At 32.5% G+C, this 20,368-nt stretch overlaps 1 protein-coding gene across 1 annotated transcript in view; it reads left to right on the plus strand.

Moving 5' to 3' along the window:
- Positions 1 to 20,368, plus strand: part of LOC145335282 (uncharacterized) — a 138,926-nt gene that overhangs the window by 84,577 nt on the left and 33,981 nt on the right. The window contains exons 4-6 of the mRNA XM_080181020.1: positions 18,533 to 18,698; positions 19,081 to 19,635; positions 19,884 to 20,177. Coding sequence (XP_080037146.1) covers positions 18,533 to 18,698; positions 19,081 to 19,635; positions 19,884 to 20,177 — 1,015 coding nt within the window. The remainder of the gene's footprint in view (positions 1 to 18,532; positions 18,699 to 19,080; positions 19,636 to 19,883; positions 20,178 to 20,368) is intronic.

Below are 20,368 nucleotides of genomic sequence, written 5' to 3' on the forward strand. Positions count from 1 at the left end.
TCCACCGGTTTCGATTGGATACGAGAACAATTGTAGGATAAAAACTAAACGTTGTAGGAATGGATGTAGGATATACGTGATTATATTTTGGCAAAATTTGTCGTCTGTTGGACCTCATTCATTGGTCAGTTCGTTCATCCCGTAGAAGGGGAGAAGATGAGGTAAAAGGGGTTTATTTTAGCCAGATGTGAGTTTTTCTTTATCAGAGTACATGAAAATCTTGTGCAACATTCAAGTAATAATATATCAATTGTTTTAGGCATACTTTTTTTTCTATAGGTGCCAAATAGCTAGTTAAAAACCTAATTGCTCTATTAAAACAAAGTTAAAATTACATACGACATGAAGGGTAATATGAATGATGAAGGCCCGTGCACAAGAAAGCCATCAGCAAATTATAGAGTTGTTATGCTACCAGCAAAAAAATAGGGAATATTAGTAAGGAATATGAGTGGATTATTGTTTGTTAATTCGCGTCCGATTTTTCTTTGGTGGGTTAAACTATCTTCCCCCCAAATAGAATTAAATCTCCAAGACCATTATAAAGCTTTTCTGCAAAGAAGAACTCAATTGGGATAGAAGTTAGCAAGATCTTATCGAGTAGATAGACATACATTGCATTCAAAGGAACAGAAAGGGGCTGCTAGAAAATAGCTTAAAACCATCACTTTAAAACTTAAATCTGAAAATGTAATAGACAAAAACCATAATGGGATCTATGTGAAGCTTACCCTAATTAGAGAACCCAATCAGTTCAGTAGTTATTGAGAAAGAAAACCTTTTTATTTTACAATTTTAATAGGATTTGTTAAGCAGCGTCTAACAAGAAAAGAAAAGTCCTTACAAACTCCACACTGTGTTATGCTAACAAAAAAGTTTGAGTATATATTATTATTGTGCCGGCTATAAATACCAAATATCCTAGGGACATGTCCTTTTATGCTCAGATAATAAACATTCATTTAAAACAACCAAAATAAAATCTTCAATAAAAGCTAAGCTCTTATTTCAACAAACATAACTGAACACTTGAAGAGTGTTAAAACTTAAAAAGCAGAATATTAATCTAAAAGGTTTAAATATAATAGTATACAAACTTCTGCAAAACTGCCTATATACAGGATTCTGTTTAAGGACATAATTACTTTTTTTTATTTTATGAATTTAATATATAGATGATTCGCCTAAAATAGTGTACCTTGTTCTCCTAGGAATATTTTTTTCAATAATTACATGATTAGAATAATTATATCATACAAAAAAAGATTGTCAAAAAGTTTTAAATGTAAAATTTGACTTTCTGGTAATGAGTACAGAGTTGCTTTAGACTTTCTAAAACGTACCTAAATTTTACAGGAATCATCATCAACATTCTAATTTTATAATTATAATAATAAATTCATCCTAAATGCGGGAACGTCAACTTGCTTACTTGCCGTTATCATAGCACCTCTCCTCATATCTAAGTGTAGGAAAAACAGGGGTCTTGATTCTTTAGGCAATTAATAATGTAAGAAACATTACAGGCATTAATGGATAAATAATATGTTGGCTTATATTGCAGTTTTAACTACTGGCGACTACGCACTTAGAGGTCTCCAGGGGCACTTATTATGGATGGAGAGGGGAGGGGGGGAACTCGACCTTCCACTTTTAATTATAATATTTTTGTCTGTTGGGGTGGGGAGTATTTTTCGTGGAAGTGTGCAGTTACCCTTCCCTGACATAGTTATAACCTTTCCTGGGCTTATAAAAATCTTTACTGTAAAAAATAACAATATTGATCCAGCATTTAGTGAGATCCTTTACTACAGACAGACACACAAAATTACATACTGTTACTTTTAAATAAGAATAGTTAAGTTTCCATTTAAAATAGCGACAATGTCATCGATCAAATAAGTATATTCATATGTCAATTCATTCAACATAAATAATCAATTTGAACATCACTTTATCCCAATGAAAAAATTGCACTGGGCATCTTGTCATAAGAAGGGAAGGGGGTAATCGGTTCAAAGGAGAATTGAGGAATTGCTAAAATTAACAATGTTTACAAAAACAGCAGAAAATTTCATAGCATAAACTAAATGAGTTATTTATTTCATCGTTTTATAGACAGGTTTTTGTGGATATTAAAATGAAAACTTAATTTAATTTAATGATTTTTATTTTAATATTCGTGGAAGGTTGTCTGTATTACGATGCTATACATGAATTTTCAGTATGGCAGAAAACTGGTTCTAATTGAAAAAAAAAATTCCGGCGTTGGCCAGAAATCTGGCCGGGTATCGGATATCAAGAAATCAGTCGGATATCCGGCCCAACCCAAATTATTTACCTTAATGAATAAACACTATGTTTATAATCTTGTATACAATCTTATATGGAGAACCTATTTTCCTCTAGCCACCACGTGTAATGGATCCGTATTGATAAATTTTTTAACTTTTTATAAAAGTTATAATTCTTTTTTTCCCCTAACGTTATATTATAAATATAACAACAGAAAAAAAACTACGAAACATTTAGAAGGCAAAAGCGTTTTTTAATTTGCAAAAAAAAATTCTTAGGCTGGTCTAGTTAGAAGTTAGGTTTTCCTAAGTCTTACATTTTTCTGTATATCTATCCTTATATAAAAGTAACAGGATTTATGTCTGTCTCTCTGTCTGTGTGTATCTAACCGCAGATCCGATATGGTTCTCCTTTACAATGTAGTTTCTAATAGGTCCTGGGAAGGTTTACAACTATTAAAGGGGGGAAGGTTAACACAACCCTTCCAATAGCAATCGCTCCTTGAAATGACCCTATGGGTGCAGCCGCTAGTATAAAAAAGCTAGGCTGCAAATTAACAACTTTTTATTAAAGCCAAATAGTCAACACAATAAACTTGGAATCTTTTTTATTATCTATCTCTTGTTCCTGGATTTTTCACCACGATATCTTAATTTTTGTTCATGATACAACAATTTTTCATTGTTCAGACACCGAATAAAATTAATAGATTGCAGTACACACTTTTTGCTTACAGCAAAGCCACTTTTAAAAAGTTTATTGTAGAACAAGTATGTGTTCTTATTCATCAGGGATATAAAGGGATAAGACAATGGTCGATAAATTGATGTACATCCATAATGATTTTACACAAAATTACCCCCTTCTGTAGATTAACCCTTAACAGTCGTACTTGAAGTGGAGAGGGGTGGTGTCAATTTTTGAGAAGCTAGTAAAGGAGAACCATATTGGTTAAACAGTTAGGAGATCCTTCGGAAGAGCTAGACAGATATCCTGTTACTTTTATAAAAGGATTTCTTATTAAGGATACTTGGTTCAAAATTGCTTTGTTAAGAAACAAGGATGACATCATCCAAAGTTTTCAAAGATGAAAGTAATGGTAGATGCTCATTTACTACGGGAATCTCAACAAAAAAAATCCTTAAATATGAGAAAAGTAAATAACATACATATTTCTTAAATGTAGCATTATTGATTCATGGACCGACGTTACATGTTAATTAGATTTTAAAAATCAGCCTGCTATTTTAAATAGCAGCCGATTAATTTATATATCTCCTTTAGCATAGCTTACGGAAAGTTTGACGGAAAACGGACGTTTTAAATTATTGGTTAGACTTGCAACTATAATTTTGATTGGTTGCTTCATAAAGTTGAGTGTTCAAATGTTTTAACCCCTAATTTTAATCTAAAAAAGGGTAATTTAATGTATTATCATTGGGATGTACATCAGTTTATCGGCCATTGTCTTATCCCCTAAGATCCATGATTATTTTGTACTATACAAATATTTTGATTTCGTACTGGAATAGTTATTTCTCGTATCGTATTATAAACGGCTTTCCGCGGATATAGAATGTACAATTATAAGATTAAAACTAGTTTTTTTAGCCCCAAGGTGCCGGAGGCACCGGCTAAAAAAACTGGTTTTAATCTCATGATTGTACATTTCTATATTCGTAGAAAACTGGATATAATACGATGCTAGACATAGTTTTTTCGTATGGATGAGAACCGGTTCCTATCCACCGGATTCGAATGAATACGAGAAAATAAATTAAAGTAATTAATAATAATATAACTTCAAAAAAGCCCTCTAGCAAAAGCATAAGTTACTGTGTTATAATAATGTTATAGTCCCTTTAGAAACAGGTAATATTAATATCAAATTACCCCTAAAATTAAGTTTAACCCAATATGATTGAAATTAGTCATAATCCGTCATTTTTACCATCAAAATTTAATTAGATATTACAACAATGGATATAGGATATACGTGGATATTGACAGGGGAAACATTGTCGTCAATTTAGGTTGCTAATATGGACCTCATTTATTGGTCAGTTCGTTGATTCAGTAGGCAGGGAGGGGATGGGGAATCTTTATTTTAGCCAGCTCGAGTATCACTTTATCATTATATATTAAAATCTGGTGCACAATCCACGTAATAATATATCGATTATTACACTAAATTTGAATTCCTTGAATTATTAGAAATTTAATCACACACACAAGGCTTGATATAAAAAGGCAGAACTAGCTCAAAAAACAAAACAAAACATGTTTTTTTCTGGGGGGGGGGGAGGGACATTTTTATATTTAAATACTAAAGTTTTCGCCCACAGCATCTAATGAATACTTATCTAATATATGATATATTCAGACAAAAGCCTAAAAAAAGGGATAAGACAATGGCCGATAAATTTATGTATATCCCAAATTATGATTTTAAAAAATACCCCTTCTGTAGATTATAGTTAGTAGTTGAAATGTTCAGACAACGAACTAAATAAACCAACCAATTAAAATTAATTGTAAGTTCCCAGGGTTGTTAAGCCAAAGTTATTATAAGACTTTGGGTACTAGTGTAATAAACAGCCCTATATTCTGTTTCTCCCTGCGGAAATCGACCTTAGGGATTTGGTTCATAAATAAAACAGCCCAAAACCATCCACAATAAATATCTTAACCTTTACAGTGGTTATCGAGATCTTAACGTACAAACAATGTAAATAACGAAGTTTAATGCTTTTATTTTTTAATTGTTTTTCTTAAATACAACAAGAATAACAAGATATATAAGTAGCGAGGCACAATGAAAATTAAGTATCAATGAACAAACGGGAAAATTGAGTTATAGAGAAGATGTTTAGTTTTCATAGGAGGAGATAGAGGAAAAGAAAAAAGAAGAAATTTGCAGTCAAACTCAAATAGCAGCCTAAAAAATCATTACTGACATACAGTCGGACAGAGAAAGTGAATTATTTAGCAGCTATAATACCAAACATTTAAAATGGTTTAAATTAGAAAGTAGAGTTTTAATTTTCCCCTTTTTTTGGAAGATAAATTTGTTTGTTAGATATGTTAAAGGCTTCAATAAGTCAAGAACCTTTACATTTTACCCAGGGATCTAAAGGGATAAGTCATTGGCCGATATTGATGTACAACCCCAATGATGATTCACGTAATTACCTATTTTGTAGATTACAATTAGTGCTTGAAATGTTTGGACACTCAACTTAATAAACCAACCAATCAAGATATATGTCCCCCTATAATAATAAGGAAACGTTTTTATAAAACTTTGGGGACTAGTGTAATAAACAGCCCAATATCCCCTGCCTGCCTGCATTTAACCCCTTAATTAAAAAGAAATGGTATAGACTCCTACTTACTAGAATTTTGGGTTTGTTGAAAAGCATCCTGACCAAAATAAGTGTAAATAATAATGACAACATTCATAATGACAAACGAACATTAACATTTGTTCTCAATAAGATCTAATAAGCAGAATATAAATGTGTAAGTATAAACAAAATTTTAAGTAAATTTGTTGCAAAATTGCTTAAATTGTTATAATGGTTGTAGAATTGCTACAGTTTTTAAATTGTATCTAACTACTATAGAAATCACCATGTCAAGTTTTAAATCGATAGGGCAATTCAAATAATTAACCATACATAAGAAGGAAAACTATTGGACATGATATGAGAAAGAAAAGAGATACGGACGAATATAGAGAATATAATCATTGGTAAATATTAATAAGACATTTTTTCGTATACATTCAAATCCGGTGGATAGGAACCGGTTCTCATCCATACGAAAAGACTATGTCTAGCATCGTATTATATCCAGCTTTGTACATTCTATATCCGCGGAAAGCCCTTTATAATACGACGCGAGAAATAACTATTAGATTTCTTTATCAGTAGCCAAGAGTTTGTTAGTTGTGTCTCTAGTCTAGAAACTATTTTCAACAAACCTTGCTTCCCAGTTAAATTGTTTAAATTACTCATTTAGATAAAATCTTATCAATGAAGTTATAGAGGGCCGTGTTGTAGGTTTTTGGTTGTATCACGGATCTAAAGGGATAAGACATTGAACCATAAATTTTTGTACATCCCTAATGATGATTTAAAAATTCACCCTTTCTTGAGGTCAAAATAATTAGTTGAAAAGTTTTGCCCCTAAAGGTTTTAAATAACCAATTAAAATTAAATAAAAGTACTCAAAGTTTTTAAGCTAACGAATAAGATAACCTGATTATAAAACATTGGGTACAAGTGTAGCCATAGACCTCCAAAGGGGGGGGGGGGGGTAATGGGGCGATTACCCCCCTCCCCATTTAAATTTTACCTCTACCCTGGGAGTACCGCAGGCACCCCTAACCATTTAGGAGGGGTTATTTCCCCCCCTCAAACAATTTCCCCCCCCAAAATAAAAAATCTCTAATAAAAAAAATTTTGCTCGCTTCGCGCGCATTTTTAATACTAAATATTTGATAAAATTTAAATTACCCCCCACCCACTTAAAGATTGTTTACCCCCCCCCCCAAAAAAAAAAAGCTTGGACGTCTATGAGTGTAGCTTAAGGTCCATTGTCTTCTCCCTTCCTGAGTTCTAGGTTGTTAGTACAGAAATAGAAGGGATATTTTCCCCCTAAAATATATGTATACAAAATGTGTGAGTAGAACTCACCCCCATGAAAAGGTCTCTAGGGGCGTAGGCGCTAGTAATTTAATTGTATTTTGTAAAGTTTATGTGGATGGGATTATATGCGGAATTTTATGCACACCATAATATCTTTCCTCTAGTTTTCAAACCCAAGTTACTCCTTAAACAATTATGTGCTTTCATACGGAGCTCCTTGCTAAGCGGGTGTTACCGTGTTTGTTTATTTATAACTTTTGGTATGGTCAGGTTAGGTTATATTGGATATTGGGTAGGATACTGAATCAAAATCAAATACATTTTTTCATTGTAATTATAAATATTTTTTGAAAAGCATTTAGATTAAAATTATTAGATGTCCTTTAATGTAAATAATCATCCTTGCTTGACCATTTCTCATGGAGGGAGGGGAACCCCCATCTTTATTAATTAAATTTTTCCCTCTTAATATTTATAAATCGAAGGCAGAATTCCACTCAATAGGCAGAGGGGATGATTAATTTATCTCGGCTTGTCCCATCCCTGAAGCCGTTGCTTGACCCAGACAATTATTTCTATTATCTTTTCTACCGTAGAAATATTTACTGCCTTTCATTTTACTTCTTTCACTCAGGGATCTAAAGGGATAAGACATTGACAGATAAATTGATGTTCGTTCCCAATGACAAGACACTAAATTATCCCATCTGTTAAATAATTAGTGGTTGAAATACTCAACTTGTTGAACCAACCTACAGATATTCGATAAAAGTCACCAAAGTTGTCAAGCAAACGAATAAGTAAACGTTATTATAAAACTGTGAAGACTAGTGTTACAAACATCCCATTGACCCCTTCGATCCAGTCTTTCAGTAGAATATTCGATACTCTACAATCCACTTAAATTATTGTAAAAATGTATTTTTTTTCGTAAAATTAGTTGATCCGAAAAATTGAGGGTTGGTTAATAACCACCCTTCCACCATATTTTTTTGATGGGGGGGGGGGGGTGTTGGAACTTCCTTAGTTAATTCAATTGGTACAACCGTTTATGATATCTTACTGGACAGTTATACGGATACACAGTACACAAAGCCAACAACTTTATCTTTAGTAAACAAGTAAAGTAGGCAAGTAAAGTAATAAAGAAAAGATTTGAGACAGATAAAAAAAAGAGAGAGAAAGAGAGGGAGAGAGAGAGAGAGAGAGATAGAGAGAGAGAGAGAGATAGAGAGAGAGAGAGAGAGAGAGAGAGAGAGAGAGAGAGAGAGAGAGAGAGAGAGAGAGAGAGAGAGAGAGACGAGTGCTTAAGAAAATTGAAATGTAATTAGAAAAATTTTATTTACGCTTTTCAGGACAATGAATTAATTTAATCTCCTTGATATCAGGGATACAGGGAGGGGGTAATGGAAAACAATTTTAAATTCCTTCAATATTTTGTCTACATTAAATACAATAGTAATTAATATGATCCTTTTTGGAGGACAATGGATAGAAATTATTCATCAAAGAAGTACCCTTCCAGTATGGCTTCCAAACCGATTGATATCCGTTAGACTGGAAACTGTTCAGAGCCATACTGAAAAATTATGTATATAAAGATCGCAAAATTAACGCCAGTTTTTTTAAACTTTTTATTATAGTATCCGAGAAAAACTTGATTTATTTTTCAAGGATGACAACATTTATAAGTAGCACAGCAAAAAATTAATAAATGTAACTTTGAAAAAAAACAAGATATAATTAACAAAAATTTAAAAATACATAAATATAAATAATGTACATGTAATACACATCGGGGTTGGGGGGGGGGGGGGGTAATTCTTTAAATTTGTAGCGTGTAACAACAATAAAATATTAACTAAGTGATAGGACAACGGACGATAAAATAATAATCATCTCCGACTATTGTAAACAAGATTACCTCTTCTTTAGATTAAAATTTTTGGTTGAAATCTTTGAACACTACTAGTTTTATATTAACCAATCAAAATTTAATAAAAGCTTCAGTTTTTAAATAAGAAAATGTAATGATAAAACTTTAGTTACCAGTGTAATTATCAGCCCAATGTCCCGGCCCTCCCACTATGGCTTTAATTTATGCAGACAACTTTTATTAGACTTATAAATAAACACTGAGTGTGAATTAAATTCCTCACATGTAAAATATATACAAATGTGATCAGCAATAATTATAAAATTTTATCTTTATATTTGCTTTCAGTGGCGTGCAAAGGGTTTTACCAGGCTTTAACCTACATTAAACCAAAATCGATGGGGGGTGTTTTAAAGACAACAAGAGGAATGTTATTTTATTTTATCTTGTCAGGGGGCCGGATATCTGGCCAACGTTCAATATCCGGCAATTTACCGGATATCCGGCGTCAAAAATCAGCCGGATATCATGTAACCGGATAGTTTTAATATCTTGTATCCGGCCGGATAACCGGCCAGACCGGATATCCGGCCCAACCCTAATTGACACCCCCTTGTCTTTTTAGGGGGGTGTATACTCTTGTTAGAGGGGTGTCGAGGGGTTTAGGAGATTGAGCACCTAGACCCCTACACCCACCATTTGCACGCCTTTGTTGGCTTTATATTATTTGGAATTGTGTATTTTTTCGATTATGAAATTTTGATGCAGTGAATGAACATATAAATAAACATTTAAATTAATAAAACATGAAATGGTCATAAAAGTAAAAATTTTCGTGCATTTTGCAATAAAGATATCATTAGTTAACATTCTTTAGGTATCTAAAGGGATAAGATAAATTGATATACATTTTACATTCTTAATGAAGATACACAAAATTACCCCTCTCTGTATGTTATAATAAGTTTTTGAAAGGTTTACACACTCAACTTAATGAACCAACCAATTAAAATTCAATAAAAGTCCCCTAAGTTGATAAGCCTACGCATAAGAAAACATTATTATGAAAATTTGGGGACTAGGGTAATAATAAGACCAATGTCCTCTCACTTCGTGATAGCAAAGAGGCTTTTCTAAAAGTCAAACCAATCTATTAATTTGATCAATGATACGCTGAATTACAAATGTCGGGTCAGAATACATTATAATTGACCAACGATAGGCCAGTATGACGTCAATTTTTATAGGCAGTATAGAAAGCTTGAGGTAAATTTTTTTACTAATTTTGATTTTAGGGTTTTCTCATGTTTAAACAAATTAAATAAATACGATGTCTTTTTATGTTTCATTAAAACTTGTTAAAAATACAATTCTACATCTTTTTTTACAATGTAATTTGTTTGTTTGTTTGTACTTTTTGGATTTGTCATGAAGGCTTATAACAAAGCAGGAATCTTAAGGGATAAGACAATGGACGATAAATTGATATACATCAACCATGATGATACACAAAATTACTTCTTTTGTAGATTACACTTAGTGTTTTGGACCCTCAATTTAATGAACCAACCAAACAAAATTCAATAAAAGTGTCCTAGTTTGTAAGCCAACGAGAAAGAAAACGTTTTATGTGACTTTTAGGACTATTTTAATAAACAGAACACAGTTTACTTATCTTATTTGTTAGATAAAGGGATCATTTTAATTATCATTGGGCATGTACAGTCTGTTACCTTTTTATATCTTTCATCATTATTTTGCCACAACTTGGTTAGAAATGCTCACAAAACAAACCTTTTTCGACCTGAGATACTCAAATGGTTCCTTTGCAAGCCCAATCAAATGTAATTTTTACATGCGAAAGAACTTTCAAACTTATTGGCTATAGAGTTGTTGTGCTTGTAATACAGATTTATAAAGTAGCATTTATAAAAGTGTTTAATCTTGAAATTAATTTGCTGTGGATGCAATACTTAAGAAGGGATTAGGATTTATAGTAAAATCAATTTTTGCATTTGGAGATTTTAGTACCCCCCCTCCTTTGAAATTTATTTTGACTTTGACTTAGAGATTGAGAAAGGGGACAATGAGCTGTTTGTTACACTAGTCCCCAAAGTTTTGTAATACTGTTTTCTTATTTGTTGGCATAACAACTAAGGGGACTTTACTTAATTTTGGTTGGTTTTGTAATTATGTAAAGTATTCAAACGTTTCAACCACTTATTTTATAAACAGAATGGTAATCTTGTGTATCATCATTTGGGATGTGCATCAATTTAACGGCCATTGTCTTATCCATTGAGATCCCTAGCTTTAACCATACGGGGCTCCAACTTTAAAATATGCTCTTCAAAACTTAAATCTGTTGAGTTATCCCATGGATCTTGAGAGATAAGACAACGAACGATAAATGAATATACTTTAATATTAATGATAAACAAAATTACTCCTTACTCCGGTTGGTTTAAAAGTTTGGACACTGAAACAACTTATCGTGCCTATAATAAATGACGTCATACAATACAAATGACCAATGATAGACCAAATTTTACGATTGGTCAATTAAAGTGTATACTGGCCTATCATTGGTCATTTGTATTGTATTTCGTAATTTTTTTTCGGCGCTATAAGCTGCTTCTGGGATACTACCAGATATGAATCATCCAATCAAAATTCAAGAATTTTTGAGCCAACAAATAAGATGACATAGGAATACAACTTTGGGTACTCTTATAATTTCCTTTTTTTTTGGGGGGGGGATGGGTTCCCCCACCCCTTAAGAAAAAGCTTAAAACCATCACATAGGTAGGTATACATATTCTCTGCAGAGTAGAGCCCAACCGGTTCAGTGGTTACTGAGATATTAAGCTTCAGACACACGAAGTGACAAGCAGACATACATCGTTCTACTATATCTAATCGAAATAAAACTAAAAAGGGAATAAGGTTTTCCATTTGCAAAATAACTTATTTTGGCGGATTAAAATGTGCAAATTCATAAAGGGAAAAGGGAATTTAAAAACAAAACAAAAAAAGGAAAAAAATACCTATATCACTTTTAGAAGAAGTTTAATTCTTTTTTTTATATCTAAAGCAATTTTTTACTTATTAGAGGTGGTTCGAATTTTTTTTTTTAGGGGAGGATGGTCCAACTATTAAAAAAAAGCTAGTAACTATATTTCCCTGACGAGTAGAGGCTTTTACGTTTAGTGGTTTCAAATATCTTAAGCTTCAGACAGACAGACAGAACAACAGACGAACAGACATCTTTTTACCTCGTAATGTAGATAACAGAAAAACTAATGATTAAAGACAATTCATTAGAATTTAATTTGATTTACATACTGAATCAGTTGGAAAATTTAGATCATGGAAAGAAAATGAAGTAGTTGGTTTCATCGCATTTTCACAGTAGCATTTCTTCCATTTCTAGCCCCTGCTGGGGGCTCTAACCCTGCTGGTCCAATCTTAACCATGCAGGGCAGTATACAAAGTTTACCAAACCTAAAATAACCTATCAAAAGCTACTGTGAAAATAAGATGAAACCCACTACTTCGTTTTCCTTACATGATCCGCAGATTTAAATTGTTCGGGGTGTTTAGTACTGGTTTGAATAATTCATAGAGTGTCTACTTGCTTTCGGAAAGTTGTCGGGTTCGAACCTGAACCAAACCGCGTCATTTGTACGTTAAGAATTGTGTGGTATTCGGCAACCGTGAGCCATGCCTATGGCAACCCTGACCTGGGTTCGGGGAAGGGCCGAGGGCCCTCCCCCGAGTCCTGGGGAAGGGGTCTGCCGACCCCCTCCCTATACCTAAAATTAATGATAGATTCTGACAGCCTTATTATGGTTAAGCTGTATTGTTAATTCCCCCCCACCCTTTCCAGGGATGGGGGATCATTATTGCCCAAACTGACTATTGTATATGTATTATATTGATTCTGTTTATGATTACTTATTCCTATCTGTGTATTTATTGTTTGTTGTATATAACTTTAGTAAACCTTAGGCCCTGAATAAAGGAACAACTGAATAGACTCTGTTTATTATTTAGTGATTGCTAGAGAAGCGTAGCTTCTCTATAGTATAAGTGTCCACGTCTGTTCGCACTGCCGTAGTCATTTGAACTCTGGTGTCTGCCATTTAACCTAGGCGGATACCACAATTGTACTAATTGCTAAAAGATTTTACGACTTAATGGGTTTAAGGAATGAATTGGCCTTTAAACAGGCGCATCTCATTAACATGATTTAAGTGACTTAAGTGATTGGTTGGGTCATTAAGTTCATCTAATAATTTTAACTTACAGAAAAGGAAATTTTGTGTATCGTTATTGGGGTTATCGGCCATTGTCTTATCCCTATAGATCCCTGCATTTACAATAGAAAAGTAGTTATGTCTAATACAATAATCATATAATAAATCAAATTTATAAAAGCTTAATTTATAATTGTATGTATTAAATGTGTAGTATTATAATACACTATAATTTATGGATAGGGTGTTTCAAAATTCTTTTGACAAGTTGACATTTTAATTAAAACATATTCTAGTAATCAAAAAATAACAAAGATGATAACATCTATAAAAGCGAATTTCTAGATTGGAAGGACAAACGAAGAATAACAGTTTTAGAGTGTCAGAACTGAATAAGCAGAATATTAATGCATGAATCTTAACAAAATTGTAACTAAATTTGTTGCAAAACTGATTAAATAATTATACTGTTAAATCAAAATATAAATGATCGACAGACAAACGTAACAAGTAAATTATAAATTACATGCTCATTGAAACAGGGAATCTTCACCAGAAATATCAGATGCCTATCTGTAGTACCAACCGGAAAAAAATTAAATTTACGGTCGGATTGTCGGATGAACGGACAGACAAAGTGTATTATGAAATAACTTTGCTACTAAAATATTTTTATTAAATTAAGTTCCCTTATATTTCTAACAGATTATTTGTTTGTTTGACAAATTGTTGTTAATGGGGTTTCAGAGGGTTAATGTAGGAAGGAATTGGACATTGGGCTGTATTTTATTACACTAGTCCCCAAAGTATTTTAATATTTTATTAGTTGGCTTAAGGACTTGTGTTGAATTTTGATTGTGTTGACCATTATGCTCAGTTCCACTTTGATTGTAATGGAATTGTAATCTACAAAAAGGGTAATTTTGTTATCATAATAGGGAATTTATATATCGGATATTGTCTTATATCTTTAGATCCCTGGGCTTAATGTCTTATTTGTTGATCATTTGGAAATTGATTGCCTATTTCTTCCCTAATTTCCGAAGTTGTACAATAGATAACCCAAATATTGCAAAAGCAATTTTCAGCTACTCGGACTCCGGTCAAAGGTAAAAGCGATATAATGTATAAACGATTTATAAATTATAAATTTTAATTTTTTTAATTTGATTTTTTTTGAAGCATTTTAGCTAGTAGTAATATTTGAGATAGGTTGGGGCTGATACGTACACAATCGGAAACTCAAATTCAGCTGAGCTAATGGTTAGTAAATACCAGGGAGGGGTGGGATAGTGGACTGTAAATTATACTAGTCACAATTGTTAATGGGGTATAGCAGAGGGTTAAAGTCCTAATGGTTAATAACTACCAAGGAGGGAGGTAACAGTTAATTGTAATGGCTCCCAAAAGTGTTTTTAAAAAGTTTATAACTTTATACTTAATATTTTTGGAGACTTTTAAAAATATTGATTGTTTGAAAAATCTAATTTTGTTGAAACTTTTCCACCAATGATTTTAATCTATAGAAGGGGTTATTTTGTTAATATCATAATGAGGGTTTTCATCCATTTATCTTCCATTGTCTTATCCCTTAATGTCCATGGTAACTAAAGTACAAAGTTTTACTTTGATACCAGATGGGGGCATGTAATCGTTATATTATTATTTGGATGTTGCACCAGATTTTCATGTACTTTTATAAATTGATACTCTTAGCTGGCTTAAATAAAGATACCCCCCATAAACCCCCTTTACACCCTTCTCTCCTTACTTACTGGATGAGCGAACTGACCAATAAATGAGTTCCAAATATTAGCAAACTAAATTGACCAATTTACCACTGTCAATATATCCACTTATTCTATATACAATAGGCATGACCAATACTAATTTTAATGGTATTTTCAAGGTATCTTTTATATTGGCTTGGGAAATTTCTTCAATTCGCGGATTAAGAAAGTGTACTATATCTTCCTTGTTTATTTTGGCAGATTTTAAAAATAATTGAATATCTGATTTTAACCTTACCTAAGTTTAGATTTTTAACTTTTTAATCAAAAAGAATGTCATTTAAATCAGAAATATTAATTGACTACAACTTTTATATTCTTATATAACTTTTAATGATGATAGCGGATACTCGCCTAGCCTTTAATCAAAGAGGGAGGGGAGCTAAAAAATAGCCCTAAACTTTCAGGATAGCCTCATGACTCAAATTTGAAAATATAATGGCCTAAAACCATGATGCTACCTAAAAAAAAGAAAACTATCGGTTCAGTGGTTATTGAGATCTTAAGCTTCAGACAAAAAACGTACTACTATATGTTACAGGATTATGAAACTGAGCAAATCTAAACTGCTTTGTAACGTTAAAGGAGTATAAAACATCTCTATATCTGTAAATCTAGGATTAATATTTAAATAGAAACAAAAGATATTTCTTAGAATAGCAATTCTATATACTAAAGTAACAGGATGTTTGTCTGTGTTTATGGGATAGTTTTATAATTGGCTTACTAAATACTACAATCTAACGTTATAGTCATGTAAATGAAAATTTCAGTTGGACAGACAAACAAAACCTTATTATAAATCATCTGCGCATTCTAAAATCAAAATATTGCCATTCTATTGTTAAACCTCTTTCATCAGAGCCCAACAATTGGTGAAAAGTTTTTTGCCGCCAGAATGTTAAGTGTTGCGCGGAGATGGATGCAGGGAGTGAGGGGATATTGCACTGGTCCCCAAAGTTTGATACAACTTTGGGTACTTTTAATGAATTGTGACTGGTTGGTTCATTAGGTGGATTGTTCAAACATTTTAAACACTGATTGTAATCTACACAAGGGGTAATTTTGTGTATCAACATTGTAGATGTACATTAATTTATCGGCCATTTTCTAATCCCTTTAGATCCCTGGTAAGGATGGATGGTAAGATTGATGTTTTAAAAACCAGATTCTGACACCCAACAAAACATTAGCAGCGGCAAATATAGAGTCTTTTTTATACTGCGCTTGCAAAATTTATGTTTTTGCAATAGTGTGAAAAAATTGTCAAGCCTGTTTTTTTGTGTATGATTTTAATTGATATTTATGTGTTTTGTGTTTTATAAATCAAACACGTCCATTGTGAGGAATAGTGGGGTGATTAACACACTCAAACTTTGAAACCCAGATTTTACCCCTCAAAATTTAAAATAATAAATTGTATTGCCCCCCCCACAAAATTTTTAAAACCCTTCATTTTACCCAACTTCCCCCTAAAATAAAAAGCTTGGACGTCCTTGATATAAATCATGCACTGTTAGTGTGAATTTCTAACAAGTTTTTAATTCATTTTCAAATCCCAATTCAAATCTGTAAGTAGATATCCAAATTATATCCACTAAAATTAAGAAACAAATATTTTACCTTTTTAAGAAATTGAGATTTAATTCTCCAACACAGTAAGTTTGATGTTTTGTTAGTCTATTCATTTGAAATTTAGCTATTTGCTATTTTTTTTAAATGTGTTGTTTTGTGTCAACCTCAAGTTGATGGCAAAAACATTTTTTTTCTTGCGCTGCAAAAATTGTTTATATTTGAAAAGAGATTGGATTCGACATAAAAGCTCGGCGGAACACTGTGGGAGAAAATATTTCATTTTGGAACTGTTAAAACATTATTGTATTTTTATTGATTAACTTACCTTCAAAAATATAAGTTTCATTTTTAACAAAAAGAAACCTCACAAAAATAAAAAAAAATAAAGGCAGGATGAGAACATCGGGCTGTTTATTACACTGGCCCCAAAGTTTCTGAAAAACGTTGAGGACATTTATTAAATTTTGATTGGTCGGATAATTTAAAGTTTTACCATCAATTGAAATCTACAGAAGGGTAATTTTGCTAAAAATCATTGGAGATGTACATCAATTTATCGGCCAATATATTATCCCTTTAGATCCCCGAGATTAATAAATATTTATTAAAAAATTCCAAATAAACGGATATTTTCTAACTGTGTATGTGAAAAGAACTAGGATTTTGAGTATGGGGGATTAGATTTACTAATCCAGGTTACTTAATTGTACTCAACATCCACAAAGTGTGCTAACAATTTTGCAAAAAAACATAACAAAATTTGCATGCCTATTGAAAAGAGTTAAGATGTTAGGCATTTAAAGAAAGCTTTACATTTTAAATGTCATAAAATGGGGTTATCCCCTATCAAAACCTAAAATTTTTAATTATGAAACAGTTTTTCTTCTGATGGCTAAATCTTATGATTATTTTCAATACTTTTTTCATGAACATGTTAGAAGTATGAATTCAGGGATCCTATAGGATAGGAAAATTGTTGTTAAATTTATGTAAGTCCCCAATGTTGATAAACAAAATTACACCTTATACCGATCATAATTATTGGTAAGAATTTGAAAACTACTAGCCTGGAACTAACCAATCACAGATCAATAAAAGTACCTAAAGTTTTTGACCCAAGGGATAACAAGACATTTTTCTAAAACTTTGTGTATTAATGTAATTTACTGTTCAATGTCCTCTTACACTGCATAAATTAAAAATTAAATGTGCAGCTGTCAAGCCTTAATATTTGTATGGTAACTAGAATAGAAAATTTGAATTATTGACAGCTTACAAATCAGTTTAAAGATTAGCCTGAATTTTTAAATCTGGTTTTTCTAGATAACAAGAAAAGAAACAAGATATTGTACATGATTTTTCAGTATGACTTATAGCTGGTTCTAATCAAGCAGATATCAATCAGTTTCAAAGCCATACTAGAAATGAATTTCTTTTTTCTCTTTTTTTTTCTTAGAATGTTGATTCGCATATTTTTTCATTTTCTTTATTAGTATTTTTTTTACATTTGTCATTGTTGCCTGTATCAGTGTATATCCTTAATTTATTTTAATGACAAAATTAAATTTTACTTCAGAGTTTTTAAGTTTGTGCCCATTTTTTCAAATATGGTTTAAGTTTTATTTAGTACAGTTTAATTTTTAAGTTCAAAGCTAATCTATTACTAAGATAGGTCCGCATGTCTAACCGTAACTTAATAATGTCAATGCTAAAATACAGTTAATTCTTTTAAAATTTTATTAATGAATATTTTATTAAATATGAAAATATATAAAACCCAGCATAAAACATGTTTTCGACGATAACTATTCTTCTATAAACCGTCTGTCCTGTCGTTTATAAGATCTTAAAAGACAAACAGACAGATAATGTAACATTATATTACTAAGATAATACCTACTTTATTTTACCTTTTTGTAAAATGACCGACAAGACAACAGTCAAAGTAAATTATATACTGGAAGCCCCAAAAAATTAAGTCGTCCACCCTTGAAAGAAGCAAAGACATACATACGGACATTTAAAATTGTAGAAATTAAAAAAAAAAATTGAAAAACCAATTTCAAATTCATCTTTTATTTTCAGAGCTTCTTCAAGGCTGTGACCGCTGGCGTTGACCTTATCCATGGACTTTCAGAGGTCAAACTGAACGGAGCCGACCTCCACGGGCTGACGGAGGTCAAACTGAACGGTTCAGAAACAGTTCTGCTAGACTGCGACGGCAAACTAACAACTTTAGATTCCTACCATGGTGAGTAAACATATATAAATTTTCGGAACCCATGGAGCCGGGAATATTAAACTGTTAATTACACTGGTACCCAATTTTTTCTAGTCACATCATCTTTATAGTTAGTTTGAAAAAATTTGGTACTTTTTATTAATTTTAATTGGTTCGTTTCAAAACGCATAGTGTCCAAACTGTTCAACTAATATTTTCAACATACAGATGGTAAATTTGTTTATCATTATATGGTTCACGTCTTATCCCTAAAAGATCCTAGTTAAAACCATAGTATTATAACAGTAATATAAAAACCTAGGCCTTCTAATCCCTACTCTTATTATTAACTCTCTTATTTATTTATTATTGAATTATCACAGTTTTAATCTAACTATTTTCATGATTTCAGGGAAGCTAGAAACCTTATGTACCTCCAAGGCCCAAAAACTGGGCAACCTAGCTACCTCCAACCATCAGGCTGGCAGAATATCCAACCTGGACACCTGTGATACCAAGCTGGCCACTCTGGAACCTTGCCAAACAAGGTTACCAGGTATAGCACGGTTGCCAAGTATAGACGACAGGTTACCAAGCATGGAACCAAGGATGCCAACTATGGAAAGTTGCCAGGACAGGTTGCCAAGTATAGAAAGTTGCCAGGACAGGTTGCCAAGTATGGAAAGTTGTCAGGACAGGTTGCCAAGTATGGAAAGTTGTCAAGACAGGTTGCCAAGTATGGAAAGTTGTCAGGACAGGTTGCCAAGTATGGAAAGTTGTCAGGACAGGTTACCAAGTATGGAAAGTTGCCAGGACAGGTTGCCAAGCATGGACAGTTGTCAAGACAGGTTGCCAAGTATGGAAAGTTGTCAGGACAGGTTGCCAAGCATGGAAAGCTGTCAGGACAGGTTGCCAACTCTTGAATCTTGCCATGAACGATTACCAAGCTTAAATCATCATAACATAGGTGTGGGTTATGTAAAAATTATTATTTTTTGTAGCTTAGTTTCTTTATAATCAAGGGTAATGTTTTCAATTGGTCATACGTCTTAAATGTACCAATAATATAAACCTGTTTAAAGGCCAAGGTATTCCTCCTATACTACACACATCTGATTTAAAGGCTGTATGTATAATTTTAATATCTTTGGATATGGATATGACCCAGTTAGAGCTTAGAAACTTATTTCTTATAACCCATGAAAAAAAAAACAGATCTCACAACTGCTTCTTCCCCCAACCAAATATGCCTGAGCAGCCACTCACTGGCAGCAGCTAACAGCCATAACCTGGAAGCTACAAATACTGTGAGCATAAATGTGGCGTATCCAGCTACTAATGTGAGCTATGCCAGCTACCACAGTGATAACAACCATAGTGAACCTTACCTAACAAGCACAACACAACAACATAGTGACAACAGCCATAATGAAGCTTACCTGACAAATACACCACATGAACAACATGATACTCAAACTAGTCTTTCCTATAGTCACTACAGCGAAACAGGTTAATTTAAATAACTAATCTTTAACAGACAAAAGAGTAGCTGTCCTTTTTTTAGTAGCGAAGCTACACTATAATTTCACTTTGTCCTTCTGTCCGTCCATCAGTCAAACTGTAACGCCATGAGGGAAATTCCATTTTTATCAGTTGCTAATTTGTTTTGTTACGATTTTCTTTATTTTAAAGAGCGCCCA

This window comes from Acartia tonsa, chromosome 13 (genome assembly GCF_053477335.1).
Source record: "Acartia tonsa isolate MP-2025a chromosome 13, ASM5347733v1, whole genome shotgun sequence".
In the NCBI taxonomy this organism is placed as follows: Eukaryota; Metazoa; Arthropoda; class Copepoda; order Calanoida; family Acartiidae; genus Acartia; species Acartia tonsa.